Raw genomic sequence first — 18,347 nt, 5'->3', positions numbered from 1 at the left:
TAAGTTATACCACCTCTTAATCTTTCATTGAAACCTCAAGTTTAGGCCTTGAATGTTATAAAAAAAAAAACCAAAACACCAAAAAACCAAAAAAAAGTTCTTTCCTGTATCACTTTTCCCCCAGTTAAAATAGCAGTATTATAAATAAAGTCATTGCAAAATGTCAAATGCCTCCACCTTCTTCCACCGCAAACCCGCCAAGGTGGGGCAGAAGTAAAAACAAACTGAAGACAATGTGGAATTTGCCTCCATAGAAAAGTTGGCCTAATGTTCAGCAGCAGCCAAGCAGACAAACATTGTACCAGAAGTCATCAGAAAAGGAACAGAGGAAGAAACCCAACCTCACAGTGCCTCTGTACACAACAGCTTGATTGCAGTGTAGAGGACTGATTACTTATCTCAAGAAGGTGACAGTATTTATAAAAATGGCACAGTGAAAGAACTTTTGTTCACAAAATGCTTTCTCAAAATTAGATCGTCAAAGTACATGGTCAGATATTTCAAACTCTTTCTTCTGAAACTTAACCAGTTCAATCTCATGTGCATTAAAACAAATCCCCCACAGCCCTGTTCAAAAGAGCTGTACTACTCACATAGCAAAAACTAATCTGTTTCAAATTTGTCAACAAGATCAGGTTTTCACAACAGGCGTGCATGCCTGCCCATGCAGGGTGCACACACGTACATGACATGTACACATGGTGGGTTCCCTGTTTTTAATAACAGCATTAGGATACAACTATAAAGATATATACAACTGTCCCACACGCCATTTATGATTTTGTAACTCTAAAGCAATAATGCTTTGCCTTCTAAATCAAAATAATCCAGCAGCAACAGTTGACTCTCTAAACTTCTAGCTCAAACTGGAAAGCTAGGGAAGACTATCCATAAAGATACAGGCCACTAACCTGTCATTTGACAAATGTTGTTCATTAGGCTTATAACCATATGAATATTTGTCTCGGTAGGTGGCTGAACCTGAAATAAGGGTAGCAGTATTTGCAAAAAGCAGCCAGAATATAACTGACACAGCTGTAGCAGTTGCTCAGGTGAGCTTCTGGACTCAGGTGGCTCTTCAGAGTCATACAAAAGAGCTAACTTTATCAAATGAAATTCCTTTGCTTATCTCCTTAAATGTTTTTAAAGCTTAACAGCAGTTGCCATTTTATCAATGATCTTAAACAGAACCTGTAGGAGGTATGAAATGTGAATATATAACTTCACTATTGACTGAACTGAAGCTGTTGTTAAATGCTAAAAATGTTTAAATGTTTAGTCAGATTTTGTACAATATATATATATCTGTATATGTCTATGTAATCTATGACTTCTCCCCCTCTTTTTTTTTTTTTTATTTTAAGTTGAAGGTCAGAATAACCAAAATCAGTACCAATTCTGAATCTTTAAAAGGAATGAGTTCTGTCTCTTGGATTGATAACAAACGTTACCTGTAAAATTTGCTTCTGTGCTGACATGACAGAATAGGAACAGTTCCTATACTGCATTGATTGTGTAGTACTTGTTTTTGTAATAGGAATATTGCTGTGTAATATAGTCTTACTGGATTCTTATATTTCCTCATCTATTTGAACGCTATACTTCAGCTGTGAGCTTTTTAGGAAAATGCCCGCTTTTTTTTTTTTTTTTTTTTTTTTTTTATGGCGCCCTGATGTTGAGCCAGTACATGGAATCCTTGTGGTGAATACAAATGCTAGCATATAACCATACATTTGCTAAGTTTATATAGTTACAGTTTCACATGAACTGAGATAGATTCAGGTCAAAGTACGTTTATAACATCTGGAAAGCCTTTTACCACTGCCTATCCCCACTATTTAAAGAGCACTGGCTATTTTCAGGTAACAATTAACAAAAAAAAGCTTTATTTGAAAAAATAAACAATACCTGTAGTCCATGTATTTAAAAGACTGCAATAAAATAAAAGGCTGCTTCTGCATTCAGAACTTACTTCATGCAGGCAGTCACAATGGACATTCTACATGTGAAATAGCTGAAAACAAAGTATTTACAAGCTTAAGCCACATAATGGTGCATTGGTAGGCACCGGAAAAAGACCTGATCATAGGATGATTGTTTTAAAATTCAGTAACTCGGTAGTAGGTGGTCCCAAGACCTTAATCAACCCAGAAAGCACAAATACATGGTCTGCAACTCCACTTCGGGCCACAAGATAGAGCCATTACCCCAGTCTCTGCAGCCCAGCGAGCCTGGTCCTTGCAGGAGCCCCGGACTCATCGACGGGTTGGGACTACAGCTTTCCTGACCCAGTAGGAACGACATCCCGCTACAAAAATGCAATATTGGTATATGATATTGCAAATAAGATGATAAAACCAAGATTTACATCTGCAAGTTAAAAAAAAAACAGCACAAAGTTTAACAGTTTGATACGTTTATCACAGAGAGTAAGCAAGCTTGAAAGGTAGCTTTTTGAGGTGTATAGGGCTTTTTTTGCAAAGAAGTATCACTTTATGCTTGCCCTATTCTTATATTTCTCCCCAGGTATCTGCTCTCCGTGGAAGCCTGCACAGCACTGAGGCAAGCATCAGAAACCACTGCTGCCTTAAGTTGAGGTGGAACACTTGTTTTGTTAATTTTCCCTATCCTTATTCATAGTACTATGCTGAGTACTTTTAATGACAAAATTGAGCTGCTCTTTTTTTCATTACCACTGTTACTCTCCAAGAAGGAGGGCCAAAATGGAGCAAGGTGGCTTTTTCTCCTCAGATATGATTTAATGCAATTAGTGGGTTACCAACTACCTGTGCGCAATACAGATGTCATTGCCTCCACACACACCTCTGGACGGCAGAGCGCTGATAACTAACTGCAGGTGTGACTCAAGATAATAAGGATTAGCAGTGAGGGGAAATAAATCACCTACTTGCAACTTGTTTTATTTGATTAAAAAGTTAGAGATGAACAAGCCATGCCTGGAGTAACTTTTCAAAGTATAGCTCAACCAAGCTTAAATCCGTGTTTTGCAGAATATACTTCTGGCATAGTAAAGTACATAGAAAAAACCCCCCACTATATATTCATTAAGATGTCACAGCATGTACTAAATAATGTTAAAGCGATAACCCAGTGTTTTGTCATTATTATACATACTGCCCAAGACCAAATAAAGTCACCAATTGCATATTACATGTCACAAATAAACCTTAATGTTGTCCATCCTGCAAGTAAAGAATGGACAGGTCCACATACCTCATGTTTACTTCTCCTAACTTTTAAATATCTTGCTGTGCTGCTGTTTTCCGTAACTGCTTGGGTGAGGGCAAATTTTGAAGATGCTACAAAGCATACAAATAACCACAAGATCAAAACTCATGTTCATTATGATGAACATAAAAGAAACTACCAGTGCCAGTTCTGCATTCACTCCATGTTTGAAATACAGAACTTACTGAAAAAGACTATATATTGAGGTATGTAATTTTTGCAATTCATTTCACAGACACGATTTCTTTAAAATGAAACATACACTTGAAGATGATTGAGAAATGTCCTCTGCTCAGTGCACATACGACTTCACACAGGAATAGAGGCCAAGCCAAATATAGTGGGATCCAGCCGAGATTCCAACTCCGTTTAAAAAGAACAACGCTTAACTCCGCAAGCTCACATCTGTGTGCCTTTTGGAAGAGCCAAGAGCTTTGACCAGCAAATCTGTAAGCTCATCATAACCTGAAATCGCCACTTTCATTTCCAGTTAAGAATTTCCCTTCACCTATAGATGCGAATTCATTTTAGAAGTAGTTAGATCTGCTTTCCCTAAAGGTTTGCTAAAGCTCTTACACAAACTCTATATGTGTTGCTTACAGTCAAATAGTTCACAACTCATTGAGGACAATATTCAGGCAGAACATGCGAAAGCACTTGCATTTCAGCAAATATTTTCAAATTCCTACCTTCGGTGGCCCTGCAGCTTACAGAGTGAAAATAACATTTCCTTTCCTTCCTCCTCTTCCCTCTTTGAACTCACAACTGAATCATTTTCCTATACAGTTTCCAACAAGTTGCTATTTGATTGGAGAACAATCCAAAAAGATTCTCAAACTCTCACATACAAACTTAGAAAACTGTTAGTACTTAGAAACTGGAATTATGTAGGGAATTTAGTTGTAACAAAACTATTTTCCACATAACTGAGGTTTTTCCAAGCATAGCTATTGTTTTCTTTCGGTATGTTGCTGCATCCTTCACTCCACTTTCTTCTCCTGAATGCCATCCTTGGGTTTTGGGCTGTTGTTTTTTACTCATTATTACGATCTGTTCCTTCTTTTTTCTCCTTCGCTCTGAGCACAAACTTATGTTCCTTCAATCGCATAACTCCTAGTGCTCTGACACATTTCTTTCACATACACTCATTTCTCCTCTTCCATAAAGAGCATCCAGTTCTGAACTCTCCCACTCCCTATTGCCTGGGAATATGGAAGTACCAGTTCCTCCCTTCTGCCTACACAGAGAAATAGGCCAGCAACAAATATATACTGACCGAAAATTCTCCCACATCCGAGAAGACAAACAGCATTCATTACTGGTCCAGAAATCACTCTCTCTTGGAAGCCCTGTTTAGCCAGTAGGGCCATGCACACTTCACACAGCAGAACAGCATGAGATTGCCTCAAAATTTTGATGCAAGCCTTTTTACCTCAACATTCCTCAAACTTTACACAACCATCTTCTAACTAATATATTTTTGTGCGACTGGTCAACTTGGCAGAAGCACAGAGGAGTGACAGTCAGCTGGATTTCCTGGCTGCAGGTATAAACTTTGACTCCCCTCCCCTGAAGGAATAAACTGCTGCCAGCAACCTGTGCAAATTGACAGTTCTCCAGTGAATGGAAAATACTGCCACTAGTTATTTCTTTCTCCCTACCCTGAAGGAACTGAGCTGCTGCCAATTAACATAGTATTTTCCTACATTTTGCAATCCCTTTGCACTGTTTCAGGATTTTAGAGGAAACAGTTTTGTCTCTAAATCTATTCAGTACAAATCCTAGTCACAAAAGAGGACTGATAACTGTAGCAGAAGCCCCTAGACAAGGGAATCTTGTTAGTTTGCATCTATTACTTGAAAAGTGTAGTATTTATAACCAATTTGTACAAAAGCCAAGAAGAATGTAAGTGCAATAGAAATGAAATCACAGAGACTAAGAAACAAAATGCACATGAGATACACTACATTAAAAAGTTCCATGTACTGGAGATTATGTTGCTTTTCATGTTACTGCCCACAAGTTGTCTTAAACAAACCATTATTTTCCACTGAGTATACTTACGTTATAATTTAAGTATCAATTCTGATATTCTAACAGTCATTCCTTGAGAAACAGGATTAAAAGCTGACTATTTTGCCTACAGCATGAACACTCAGTGTTTAATGGCACAGAAACAATTCAGAGCCAGGGGAAAGGAACAGAAGGCTAGCAATGTGAATATTGGTAGGAGACTGCTACAAAAAAAAAATAAATTCTCTTCCCCAGTTTGGTTTTCATCTGTCCATAAATACAGCTAGATATACACAGAACTCATTTCTCACACTAGTCAAAAATATCCTCTCAATTGCATGAATAACTGCATTATTATATTTTAAAAATTCTCATAGATGCCTTCTTTATTTAATATGTGAAAAACTCACGAAGTCTGCTTCAAGTTTTCCCATTTCTTGTTTGTAGCTTCTCATTCGACTGCTGTACATTCCTCGGCTTTGAGGTGGGATTTCTCGAACTTCAAGTTCCATCTGCTCAAGCTATCAAGTAAAAATAAAGAAGAGACATGTAAATCAAAAGGGTAATTAAAGCAAGAATGAACTTACCTAAATTGTTCACGAATACTAAGAAATATTCCTTCTTTACTGAGAAATGTTTTTTTTATTCTGCAATATATAAGCAATTCATCAAAATCTTTACACAGCCTTAAGTCAACAAACAAGTGACAAAATTAATATTATTAACACTTAGAAGTAATGATTCTAGTCAAACATTTCTGGATTTCAATTCCAAATGTGAGGAATACATTTTATTTCAAGAAAATAGTAAAACTGAAGTTAAATAAGTCCCTGCAAATAGCTGTGTGGTTTTGGAAACCCTTAGCTGAAAAAGGTATTTTATTTATTTTTATGTACACACATACATATACATGTGTGTGCATATATATATGCACGTTTAAAGATTTATTTTCCACCAGCCTCTATGTTTACTAAAATAATTCTTATTCCTTAAAATACTGCTTACTCAGCAGAATTGCAAAGCCTGAACTGACTGCCTAAACCTGCATCCCAAGTCTGTATGTAGGTATATTAAATAGCTGAATTTCAGGGTTTAATGATAATACTATTCAAGAACTTGTATACATTCGAATGCATGAAAACATCAGAGAATATATCTTTCAAAAGCTTTTTCTATTTAGCCTTGCCATGCAGCATCATAGAATTGTCTGGGTTGGAAGGGACTTTTCAGATCAAGTCCTACCACCAACCTAACACTGACAGAAACCATCACTAAACCATGTCCCTAAGCACCACGTCTACCCATCTTTTAAATATGTCCAGGGATGGTGACTCAACCACTTTCCCGAGCAGCCTGTTCCAATGCTTGACAACCCTTTCAGTGAAGAAATTTTTCCTAATATCCAGTCTAAACCTCCCGTGACAAAACTTGAGGCCATTTCCTCGTGTCCTATCGCCTGTTACTTGGGAGAAGAGACTGACCCCCACCTGGATACAACTTCCTTCCAGGGAGTTGTAGAGAGCGATGAGGTCTCCCCTCAGCCTCCTTTTCTCCAGGCTGAACAACCCCAGCTCCCTCAGCTGCTCCTCTTAAGACTTGTGCTCCGGACCCCTCACCAGCTTCATTGCCCTTCTCTGGACCCGCTCCAGCACCTCAGTGTGTTTTTTGTGGTGAGGGGCCCAAAACTGGACACAGTACTCAAGGTGGGGCCTCACCAGTGCCGAGTACAGGAGGACGATCGCTTCCCTAGTCCTACTCACCACACTGCTCCGGATACAGACCAGGATGCTGTTGGCCTTCTTGCCCCCTGGGCACACGGCTGGCTCATATTCAGCCGGCTGTTAACCACCACCCCCAGGTCCCCCTCTGCCAGGCAGCTCTCCAGCCGCTCCTCCCCAGGCTTGTGATGCTGCACGGGGTTGCTGTGACCCAAGTGCAGGACCCAGCACTTGGCCTTGTTGAACCTCACACCATTGGCCTTGGCCCATCGATGCGGCCTGTCCAGATCCCTCTGCAAAGCCTTTCTACCCTCAAGCAGCTCGACACTCCTGGTGTCATCTGCAAACTTACTGAGGGTGAAATTGATCCCCTCGTCCAGATTAAAGAGAACTGTCCCCAATATCAAGCCCTGGAGAACACCACTTGTGACGGGCCGCCCACTGGATTAACTCCATTCACCACCACTCTCTGGGCCCGTCCCTCCAGCCAGTTTGTCACCCAGTGACGAGTACACCTGTCCAGGCCATGGGCAGCCATTTTCTCAAGAAGAATGCTGTGGGAAACTGTATCAAAGGCCTTACTAAAACCCAGGTAAACAACATCCACAGCCTTTCCCGCATCCACTAAGCAGGTCACCTTGTCATAGAAGGAGATTAGGTTAGTCAAGCAGGACCTGCCTTTCATGAACCCATGCTGACTGGGCCTGATCACCTGGTTGTCTTATATGTGCCACGTAATGGCACTCAGGATGATCTGTTCCATGACCTTCCCAGGCACAGAGGTCAGACTGACAGGCCTGGAGTTCCCCAGATGCTCCTTCTGGCCCTTCTTGTGGATGGGTGTCACATTTGTTGGCTGCCAGTCTATTGGGACCTCCCCGGTTAGCCAGGGCTGCTGGTAAATGATGGAGAGTGGCTTGGTGAGCACTCCTGTCAGCTCCCTCAGTACTCTCAGGTGGATCCCATCTGGCCACAGAGACTTGTGTGTGTCTCAGTGGTGCAGCAGGTCCCTCACCATTTCCCCCTGGATTATGGGGGCTTCATTCTGCTCCCCGTCCCTGCCTTCCAGCTCAGGGTGCTGAGTACTCAGGGAACGACTGGTCCTACTACTAAAGACCGAGGCAAAGAAGGCATTAATTACCTCATTATTTTCCTCATCCTTTGTTACCATGTTACTGCCCCCGTCTAATAAAGGATGGATATTCTCCTTATTCCTCCTTTTATTATTAATGTATTTATAGAAACTTTTTTTATTGTCCTTGTCATCTGAAACCAGGTTAAGTTCTAGTTATAGCCTCACATCTTTGTAGTCCTCCTGACTGGCCTGCCCCTTCTTCCAAAGGCCATAAACTTTCCTTTTTTCCCTGAGTTGTGACCATATCTCTCTGTTCAGCCAGGCCAGTATTCTTCCCCGAAGGCTCATTTTTCGGCACATGGGGACAGCCTGCTCCTCCACCTTTAAGACTTCCTTAATACTAATGTAGAATACTAAGGGGCCTGAAACACAAAAATATGGCACAGAGGTACAGAAAATCAAAAGAAGTTATAAACCTGGGCTGAGCTGCCTGCTAATTACCTGCCCACTGGGTCATGGAGCCTCCTCTACATGGTGCCGTCTGCTCAGGAATTCTATTTTGCACAGCTGAAGAATCCCTTACCTGCCTTTTAAAATCTTTCCAACTTACTTTAAAAAGATAAAAGAATACTTCTCCTTGGTTGCTGTAGGCACCTGAAACAATATTTACTCACCTCCTACTGATCTCAGTTGAGGAATATGGCATTGGAATAGAAATGCCTTTCAATTAGGGTCCCAAGCTACTGGTTACCTGTCTTCACAAGGGAGTGCTGCAGTTTATTCCTACGTAATCGCTTGCTTATACTTTGAAATTTCACCCTCATATAGTAAGAAAAGCATCTGAATTTAATCAATAGAATTACCAGATACTCAGAAGTTATTCAGCCTGATCTATTCTGATTACACAAATGATATTCAATAATAAACTGTAAAGCAGACTTTAATTAAATAGTCAGCAATGAATTGAAGCATACAAAGTAATTTCTAATTCTACCCGGTTCTTTGGCTCAGGCTTAACTTTCCAAAGGTGTATTACAAATTAAACCGATAGCTGGAGTTAATGGCTTATTTCTTATCAATTTCATCTCAATATATTTTATCTCATATGTTCTATAAACATATAAAACATTCCTTGTATATACATAAAATTATATGTGCAAGGTCAGGGTATTTTAATGAAGTCTTAGTTCTTATCTATTATATAAAACCAAAACCATCTCCCAGTGAATACCGAATTTGCAGCAAAGATCAGGATCACAGTCCATGAAATCCAAAATGTTGATTCTATCAGAGAGTGTAAGGTCCAAGGAACAATGACAGAGCATGCATATTTAGGCTGACTGACATTTAACACCTTTTTTTTTTCATCATGATATTAAACATGAGATTTTGTGTCTGGGCTGATACATTTCTATGTGAAGTCATGCAGAAGATAGTGGTCCAAGCAGGTGTAAACCTAAATGCAACCTAACTTCACGCGTTTTCACTTTCAAGGCTCATATTATTGGTCATAAAATCGTATTTTTCATACATGAGCAAGAGAAGAGCTAAATTCTACTAAAAACTAAGAATTACCTGGCTGTAGAAGCTCAAGTTTTCCTCAGAAAATGGAAAAGCTCAAACTTCTGTTATTGCTTATGTTCAAACTCGCCATCACTGTGGTGAAGCTGAGCATTCTGGCACCTAACTCTTGCCCAAATTCACAAGCCAGGCCACATCCTTAGTGCTCCTCAGGTGTTTAACCTAGTAGGTTTGCTCCTAATAACATCCAGTACACTCCCAGCACTGAATACAGAATAAAGCAGGGCAGCCACTGGTATTTCCATTCAAAAAAACACAACAAAGTAAGATAGTGCTGCTGATGTTGTCCATTGAAACTCCAAAATAAGTTTCCCCCTCCCACAGGAACTTTTCCGCATTAAATTGCTCTGAAGGGTTGCTAGCATTTTATGAAACTTCTAAGCCTCGCTATTTTATTCGGATTCTAAAGTCCTGGAACTAAAATAGAGATCTATGCTAAAAAAGCCAAGTGTCTAGATAAGAATAACCTAGCATTTGCAACACAACAATTTTGTGATGGGCCCCTCATAAAACATAAAGGCAAATAACACACAGACAGTTTTTTTCTTCTTAAAAGTAGAATTTCACTCAAAAATGCTAATTCCAGCTCTTCTAGCACATGCCAGATTTTTTACTCAAAAGAATTTCCCTAAGGTTATCACAACATTCACCTTTCTTAAAAACTTGGTAAGAATAACATTTTTATCCACATTCTACATCCACACAGGATGCAGAACGACAGGATTTCTCTCCAGAGACCACTAACTCAACAGCTCTGGCTTGAAAAAGCAGCCTGGGAGTCTGAAAAGTTTGGGTGTCAGTTCTACACTTACACCAAATCAATTACACCAGTGATTTTACCCAAACAAAGCACGCAGTGTTTTAAAACAATCAGTGGTTAGTCAATGTAAATAGATTATCTCTACAATAATATTTACAACACATGAGAGTGTTATTTCCTAGCCAAGTAGGAAATAAACCAAAATCCGCTAAACCCAGCTTTGACTACCCAGGAAAACGAAGAAAACCAATGTATGAAAATTACCAGTAGCAAGGAATTAGGTTTATTTTGATTTTCTACTGCAGCCTTTAGTTTAAAAGAGGATCTTTTTAATCAGTTCTGTTATTAGCAGGTTTGTTCAAATTGATTTTTAAACTCGAGCCTTGACATTAATCACAAACATGTTAGGTAATTGCTTAAAGCCAATAATTGAATTAAGCACCTGTCTAGCAGCATTAGCAACAAGATCTAAAACAAAAGCGTGAAAGAAAAGCCAGTACATTAAATGAAGATCATCATTAGGATAAAAGTACAGACACAGGATTTACTTTTTAATCTTTTAATAAATAGATTTAACAAATTTAGATGATCTTTTTCTGGCACAAGGAGAAAAGTAATGAGTCATTAACTCAATTTCTGCTCCTTCCAATCATACTTCGAGTAGAAAACCAAATTTGAATTATTTTTCATCAGACCACCCATGCTACAAGTTCCCTGTACTGCTATGCTTTTTTGACATGTCAAGTTGTAGTGAAAAGGAGATGAAAATAATTTCTAGATTTTTACTTTATTTCAGGTGTTTGAATAGGAAAGTGTCCAAAAGACCTTAATATATCTTCAGAACATCTTCATGAGATGGTACAGTATATTTACCATGTTTCTCACTGAGAATACCAAATCAGAGAGGTTAGGAACCTTGCCACCCTCACAGAGTGAGCCTGCAGTAGAGTTTTCCAGCTTTCCTGCACACTATTCCAACGATCTGGTCTACAAGACTAATTCCATTCTTAAACCAAAAGACCACGGGTGTCAACAAACGCTCTAGAGACCTTTTTCTTCCGAAGTCACTTTAAAAAGCGAATTTCAATATTACTGTTCAGTTAGTAACCAAGTCCTTAATTCAAGTTGCTCAATTATAAGAACTTTCAGGCTAGGAGAACTGATTTCCTTTCCCTATCTTAACAGTTAGATTACATTTCTGACACTAGATAGACCAAACTCATTTGCAAGCAATAAACAAAAGCACCTTCAGGCAAGAAACTATTGCCTATGGGGGAAAAAGTCAATCTCAGCTGTCATCAACACCTTTGCTCAGCTACTCCACATCTACAAAACTTTACTTTTAGGCTTCATCCAGATGGAGGACATGACAGGCTGTAATGGGAAAAAAATTATTAAAAAAAAAAAAAAGTCATAGTTGCTTAACATATATTGCTTTCTTTGTCAGTGAGGATCACTAACTAACGCTTAGTTAATATACATGCTCTTCTCAGATCAGTAACCCACACTTCCATTGCCCCCTTGACCTCAAACAACTAAGTATCTTTATGGCTCATTTGCTCAAAGAGAGAAAAAAAGATCTACAGCCCTACAGACAACCAGACTGATTAAATCAAGTAGATGCATGGGTCCTACAAGAAAAAAACCAAACAGTCCAGGTGTGTAAATATTTGATTCAATTCCTAAAGTAAAAGACCTAATCCACAACTGAAAGCCTGTAGTAGCCTGTGATAGTTTACAGCAATAATTCAAAACTTAAATCGCTTAAACACAAGATTAACAAAGGATATGCTCCTCTTGGGTATTTTATATCCTCAAATAAGAACTATTTCAAAAACATTATTTCATTTTCTAATGTATTATTGTTAAATATTTTTAGGTCATCATGTGTGTTAAATGTTACCACTAATGATCCTATTGTTTTCCCTAGGAATTTGCTGTTAACATATGAAAAGCCAGAACGTACCAGTTCCTTTGCTTCTTCGAGCTGCCTCTCAACATTTGCAACCATCTGCTTCTTCTCATCTGAAATAGAATTGTGAAAATACCAATATAATTGTGCTCTTGCCATGAAAGAAAAATTTTAAACGTTTCTATGTATCAGTTAAAACCAACTCCAGGGATTTATTCCATGACATCATCACGCACTGCGATACCCACGTTAGTAATTAAAAAAAAAAGGGGGGGGGGGCAGAGTTTGGAGAATCCTTGAAGTCTTCTGCTTTGTTATGCAGCATTTGCTAGTTAGGAAAGCAGTTACAGCTGCTCCAGGTGTAGGAGTTACATCTCAGCAGGCACTTGCTGGGTGTGTACAAATGCATGAGAAGGCATATATTTAAGCCAAATGGTAAAAAACCCCTATGGTTTAAGAACAAAGGTTTATCCTATTTATGTGCAAAATACGAGATGTGCAAAACCAAGCATCCCATTTATAATGAATCCAGGTACTGAAGAAAAATGAGGTTTCTATTCCCCTGTTCCTATGCCGGGTCTAGAACCCTGTTTGTTTTGCTTCCACACAAACAAAACGAAATGCCATGGGAATTACAAGAAAACCACTGTCTTCTAGTAGCAGTAAAAATGTAAGTTATGTAAATTAGTAATAAAAGATGAAAATTTAAAAAAAAAAAAATAAGCTTTATGTAGCAATCATCCTCTGCCAGGTTCCCCAACAAATCTACATCCCAGCTACGCAGAGCACGTCTGACTTTCAACCTGCCTTTAACCATCCATTCTCAGGCAGAGAATCCAGTACAAACCAAGAATGAGATTCAGCGTCGCATCTGCCAAATATTCCAATTGCTTGACTGTTTGGTTTGTTATATTATGAAAGGGGACTTTCTGAGTAATATTCAGTCACTAGATAATAAAAAGTCCCCGCATTGCTTAATTACTGTGGGCATTCGGGAGCTGCAATACTGCCATTTGTATCATCTCCTGCCCCTCTCATGGCCACATCTTCCATCCTTCTGACTGTAAATCCACACACTGTCTCAATGAAGTCAACAACAAAACTCTGAACATACAACCCTTTACACCATTGTTTGTTTGAAATCAAGAGCATCATGAGACATCTGTGCTGGTGGTTTGCCTGATGAAGCAGATAAAAAGTAAATTGCACAAAAGTCTCTCCAGTCATTGCTCCCCAGAGATCTTGATGGATAAGTCTACATTGGCACAATAGATTTTACTGTGTAACTTTAGACTTCATGGTTTTCTTTTTTTAGCCTGAATTCCTTTACTTCTCTTCCACATGACCTCTTTGTATCCTAGAAGTGAAACATTAAAGACTGAAAGGGACTAATCTGATGATTTCCTTTGATTCCTGTGTGCCACAAGCCACTGAATTCTAAGAGAGACCCTCCTGAATAAATGTATATAATTTAGCTTCTCACAGGCTGAAATGCTTTATTTTTAAGCAAACTTAGCGCCATAGGCGGGAATCAGGGCATGATGAGGTACCAACCAAACCCAGAATTTCTGCCATATAAAGTAAAACATGCCCTTAAAACAACCTTCCTTAAAAGTAACAGAACCACTTCTGAAAGGACTACATTGCTACAGAGTTTTTGGGGAAGCATCCCCAGCATAAGCACGTCATATTTCAGCTGAGCCCTTCTACTGCTGTTCCATAGTACCCTGCATTACATTTGCATGAGCCTATCTTCTTATTTACCTAAAATACTCATCTAAGGACACGTGAACATTGTGATCTGTCCTTCTCCAGTTACATATGTTGCAGCTCTGCCTGCAGCGGGGATCAGATTCAGGATCATTTTTCTACCTTTAAGATAACGCAGAGATCTTTGCAAATAACCAGCTAGGCAAGAACTAGAAAAGCTGCCTTCTGAGGATACAACAGTATGGCTGGCAAAACATAGCTAGAATAAAATCTTGAAGAACACTGAAGCCCTCCGAGTAAAGGGAACTCTGCCAGCGACACAAGTGAGAAGTTAGAGCTCACCCCTAAATCCTCCCAAACAGTTTCCCTTCTTATCCTTGAAAGGGACCCAGAATTTCATCAAGCAATCCTCTCTACAAAGATAACGCCATGAAAACCAGCATCTTTCCTGTAAATCTGGAATTCACTCTGCCACGTCTGGTGGATTCAACTACAGCAGAAGACGCAGAAAATGTTCATTTCTGTGCAGCACTTTTAGTCTTTTTTAGCAATGTCTTTCTTTAATTCCCCACCAGGTTCTCGCAATGGTTAGTGATTTATCTTCCTAACATAACTAGACCCAAAAGAAAAGAGAATCTGCCGCTTGTTTGCCCACACATTTCAATTCTCCTGCCGAGCATCCCAAAACATCTCTGTTCTTTCCTTCATTTGTAAGTGGGCAAGATGATGATGGATGAAAGGAAAAACAATGTATGATATAAACCACAAAATACCAGTTTATTCAAGCTGAAAAAATTTAAAGATATAGCAATAGAAAATAAATGTACTATAGCAATTTCAGTATTTCCCTGAGTTTTACTGGATTACAATTTCCATACACATTAAGCAACGTGAAATGTAAGGGTATAAAGTTGGGGGGTTGGGGAAGATATTTCATGGTCTACAAATTCTGTGTGTACTTGTGATTACAAGAACTACCTAGGACTCCACTGACCAGTAAGATCTTACCTACGCACAGAGATATTAAGGTATGGACCTTTGGTACAGAAAACTCAGTAATACTCAAGGAGGTCTGGCTGGAACTGCTCCCATAAAATTGAGGAGGTATTCAAATGATCTTTAATGGTTTAGTTAATTAAACTTCAACCAAACTCCAGAGTTGCGTTTTAACATCATCCCAGATTTATAATAATCACCCAGATGGTGACCAGAGCAACCGCTGAGAGCGAGGCCTACTGACAACAGGCCTTTGTTGTTCCTTCAAATACAGATGTGTGAGCAAGCACATGGAAACATCCCAGCACTGCAGCTTTGGAGCAATGTCTTCACGCATTTCCAGAAAAGCAGCTGAACTTCTGGCAACCGCATGTAGTCCCAGAACAAGAAGGGGTGGCAGGATCCACCAGGGTCACTTTGGTAAGGAAAAGCAAGCTTATCAAAGTGTAAGTATCACCCACTTTGTTTCGCTTTCCTCTCTTCCTCTAGCTGCATCCATGTAAAATCCTGGTGGGAGTATGCTGCCTGGAGCCACTTACCTGCAGGACTGCCAATACCTCTAGGCTGATAACAGCAACAGAAACATGAAATGCTGCAACACTGTCAATCATAAAGTACTTGCTGGAATGGTTTTCAAACCATTCACTTTCAGTTTCACTGCCACGGTTAACCTAAGGAAACAACTTATTTCACTGTCAGAATCCCCACAGAAAGGAGGACACAATATCCACAGGATGACTTGCTCAGAGACTGCAGATGAGGTCAGAGGGAGTTAGAGAAGCTTGCTACTAAACTAGTAGATCGGGACAAACAAGTCATGATCCAATTAAAGATCCTCATATTACTAACTGTATTACTCCACTATGTCTCAGGCACAATCTGCCTACTTGACCATTTCCCTAAATACACTTCCACTATATGAAAGAATTAAAAGGGTTTTTTTCTTAATGCAGAATTGATAATATCCTTTAAAGAAAGTAAATAAAAAACAATGCTTCATCAATATATCTAAATTTAGAGTAGAATTTTTGTTGCCACATTGCCAGAACGTCCTAGAGAAAATATTGCATTTAGGGTGTATAATTTAACTGGTCAATTTGACAAAATATGGATAAAAACTAGAAGCAAAAGTGGTTTTTTTTCCCTCCAGGTAAGGATTGCAAACAAAGAAATCCACTCTGTGTTTGTACACAAGTTTGTACACAAAGGAAACAAGCTTTTACTACATTTTCCTCTGTTCTTTCAGCTTTGCCCTTGCATTAGTCACTATTTTGTCATCCAAAATACAGCAGTTACAGAAAGGCAGAAACCTGCCTACAAGCGTAGAAAGGTAACACGGCACTGGTTTGATCTCAAAACCAATGAAGGGATTAAAAAAATCTGGACCAAGACTGAACAGTCTCAATGCACATGGAATTGCTTCTTTTTATTAGTACACACTGAGGAAAAGATTCAGTAACAAAATGCTTCAGTTCATAGACCACTTGCAGATTTTGCTACACTGGCTGGGGTAGTTTACATGTTCACCACTTTGCCAGAAGTTACTGTCCAACAGCAGAGACAAATGGAACAATACATGCGTTTCTCTCTGGGTTACGAAACTGGGTTCAAGAGGCACACCATAATGAGACAGACCTGAAATTCAGACAGTAAACTCCAGTGCAGGGGTACAACAGAAAATTAAAGGTGGGCCTTTCTTCAGCTAAATCTGTTAGAGACTGAAATACAGTGCCTTGATTGCCCAGCAGAAAATGCAGGTATCAAGTATCAGAACAGCAGCAGCATTCAACTCTAAAAACACCATGACCTAGAGGCTCCTGTACTGTAAAAAGGCTAAGAACCACCATTTGTGCTGATAAAACAACTCTCTCTCAGATCAAGCAATCAAAATTTATATAAATATTTGGTCAAATCACAAGACAGATGTTTCTCTGAAACACTGAGGAACATTAATAAACCACATCAGCCCATGATCTTCATGCTTCAAAGACCTGCAGCAGCATCATAGAAATTCTATTTAAAAGCCATTTCTCAATTCAGAACACTTTCTTTAATTCTCCAGATGTTTGTTTCAACAGAAGACATTTCTTCCCAAGACAGTCTATTGTCCCTGCAGCTTATTGTTTCTGTATTATCAGAGTGCCTTTGTTACGTTTCTTGCTGAACTATTTATGCATTTGTGACAACAGGATTGTTTGTAGAGCCGTTATCCCCCTAGAATACAAGATAGCATCAAGTCCTGACAACAACGAATGCAGGAATGTTGCAAAAACAATTAACCAGTATTTCTCCAATTCAACTGAACGCGAAGCTTACAGCAGGTCCATCTTGGGCAGCAGAAGGAAATAAACCAGTCACTAGACTTCAGGAGATCTCTCTCTGTATTACGCAGAAGTAGCACAAGTCCTTACACCTCTCATCCTGCTTCTTCCAGCGTGGAGGAAGAAGGCCATCAGCAATCTCTCTCAAATCACTGCTGCTGAAAACTGCCACCTCACGTGCATCTCCTCACGTCCCCCTCCCACCTCATAATCCTCTTTTTGAGGCTCTCCCAGCCATCTCCACAAGAACTAACTGGAACTTCTGGTGATGAAGAAGCAAAGATCTTGCAAATATTCCTATCAAGAAACAAGGGAAAAATGTGTATTTAAAATATTTCTGATTAAAATGCTCGGCATAGTCAGAGATTTTTTTTTTTTCCAGGTGGTCAAATACCTCTATTAGCTAATACTGCAATTTGGTTTTAAGTCGTACATGGCTTTTTTCTGATGAAAGACAGAATAGTCCTGAAAACTGAAGCAATGAACTCACTTATAAATGTACAGTGCAAGAAGTAGCTATAATGCAAGCCAGTCCAAACCATGTATGACTGGCCCCAAGTCCTAACACGGAAAAGTCACCTTTAAAAAAAAAAATAAATAATTAACCATTGTCTTATATCTTGAAGCCATTTAGCCCAGTACCACACTACTGCTCCCGCAGCAAACACGTATTCTTTCTCCTCTGAGGACACCACATTCTAAAAAAACCCCTTCTAATGGCCACATGAAAGAATCATGATTTCAAAGCTTGCTGCTTCTAGGCTATGTCACTGTTTAAGACAATACTCTTTAAACATCTCATATTTCATCTCCAAAGTCTCCCTAAGTGAATAAGGGAGACTGATTCAAGGAGAGGATTATGGAAATCCACTCCTAATAAGCAGAATACTCTTCCTACTACTGAACAGACACTTGTGACTTCCCAAATCTATACAATTAGGAAATTAAATATTCTTTTTCCACAAGCTCACTGTGTAGCACTACTGATTTTCAGAACAAAAGCCTCCAGTGT

The 18,347-nt window shown here is 39.2% G+C and overlaps 1 protein-coding gene across 9 annotated transcripts in view; it reads right to left on the bottom strand.

Moving 5' to 3' along the window:
- Positions 1–18,347, bottom strand: part of VTI1A (vesicle transport through interaction with t-SNAREs 1A) — a 276,673-nt gene that overhangs the window by 256,088 nt on the left and 2,238 nt on the right. For all 9 annotated transcript variants that reach the window (XM_054205295.1, XM_054205294.1, XM_054205296.1 and 6 more), the window contains exons 2-3: positions 12,363–12,421; positions 5,673–5,783 (exon numbers count right to left, since the gene is read on the bottom strand). In XM_054205295.1, coding sequence (XP_054061270.1) covers positions 5,673–5,783; positions 12,363–12,421 — 170 coding nt within the window. The remainder of the gene's footprint in view (positions 1–5,672; positions 5,784–12,362; positions 12,422–18,347) is intronic.

Source organism: Rissa tridactyla, chromosome 6 (assembly GCF_028500815.1).
Source record: "Rissa tridactyla isolate bRisTri1 chromosome 6, bRisTri1.patW.cur.20221130, whole genome shotgun sequence".
Taxonomy (NCBI): domain Eukaryota; kingdom Metazoa; phylum Chordata; class Aves; order Charadriiformes; family Laridae; genus Rissa; species Rissa tridactyla.
Note: the sequence above shows the minus strand (reverse complement) of the source record. Positions and strands in the feature narration are given on the sequence as shown.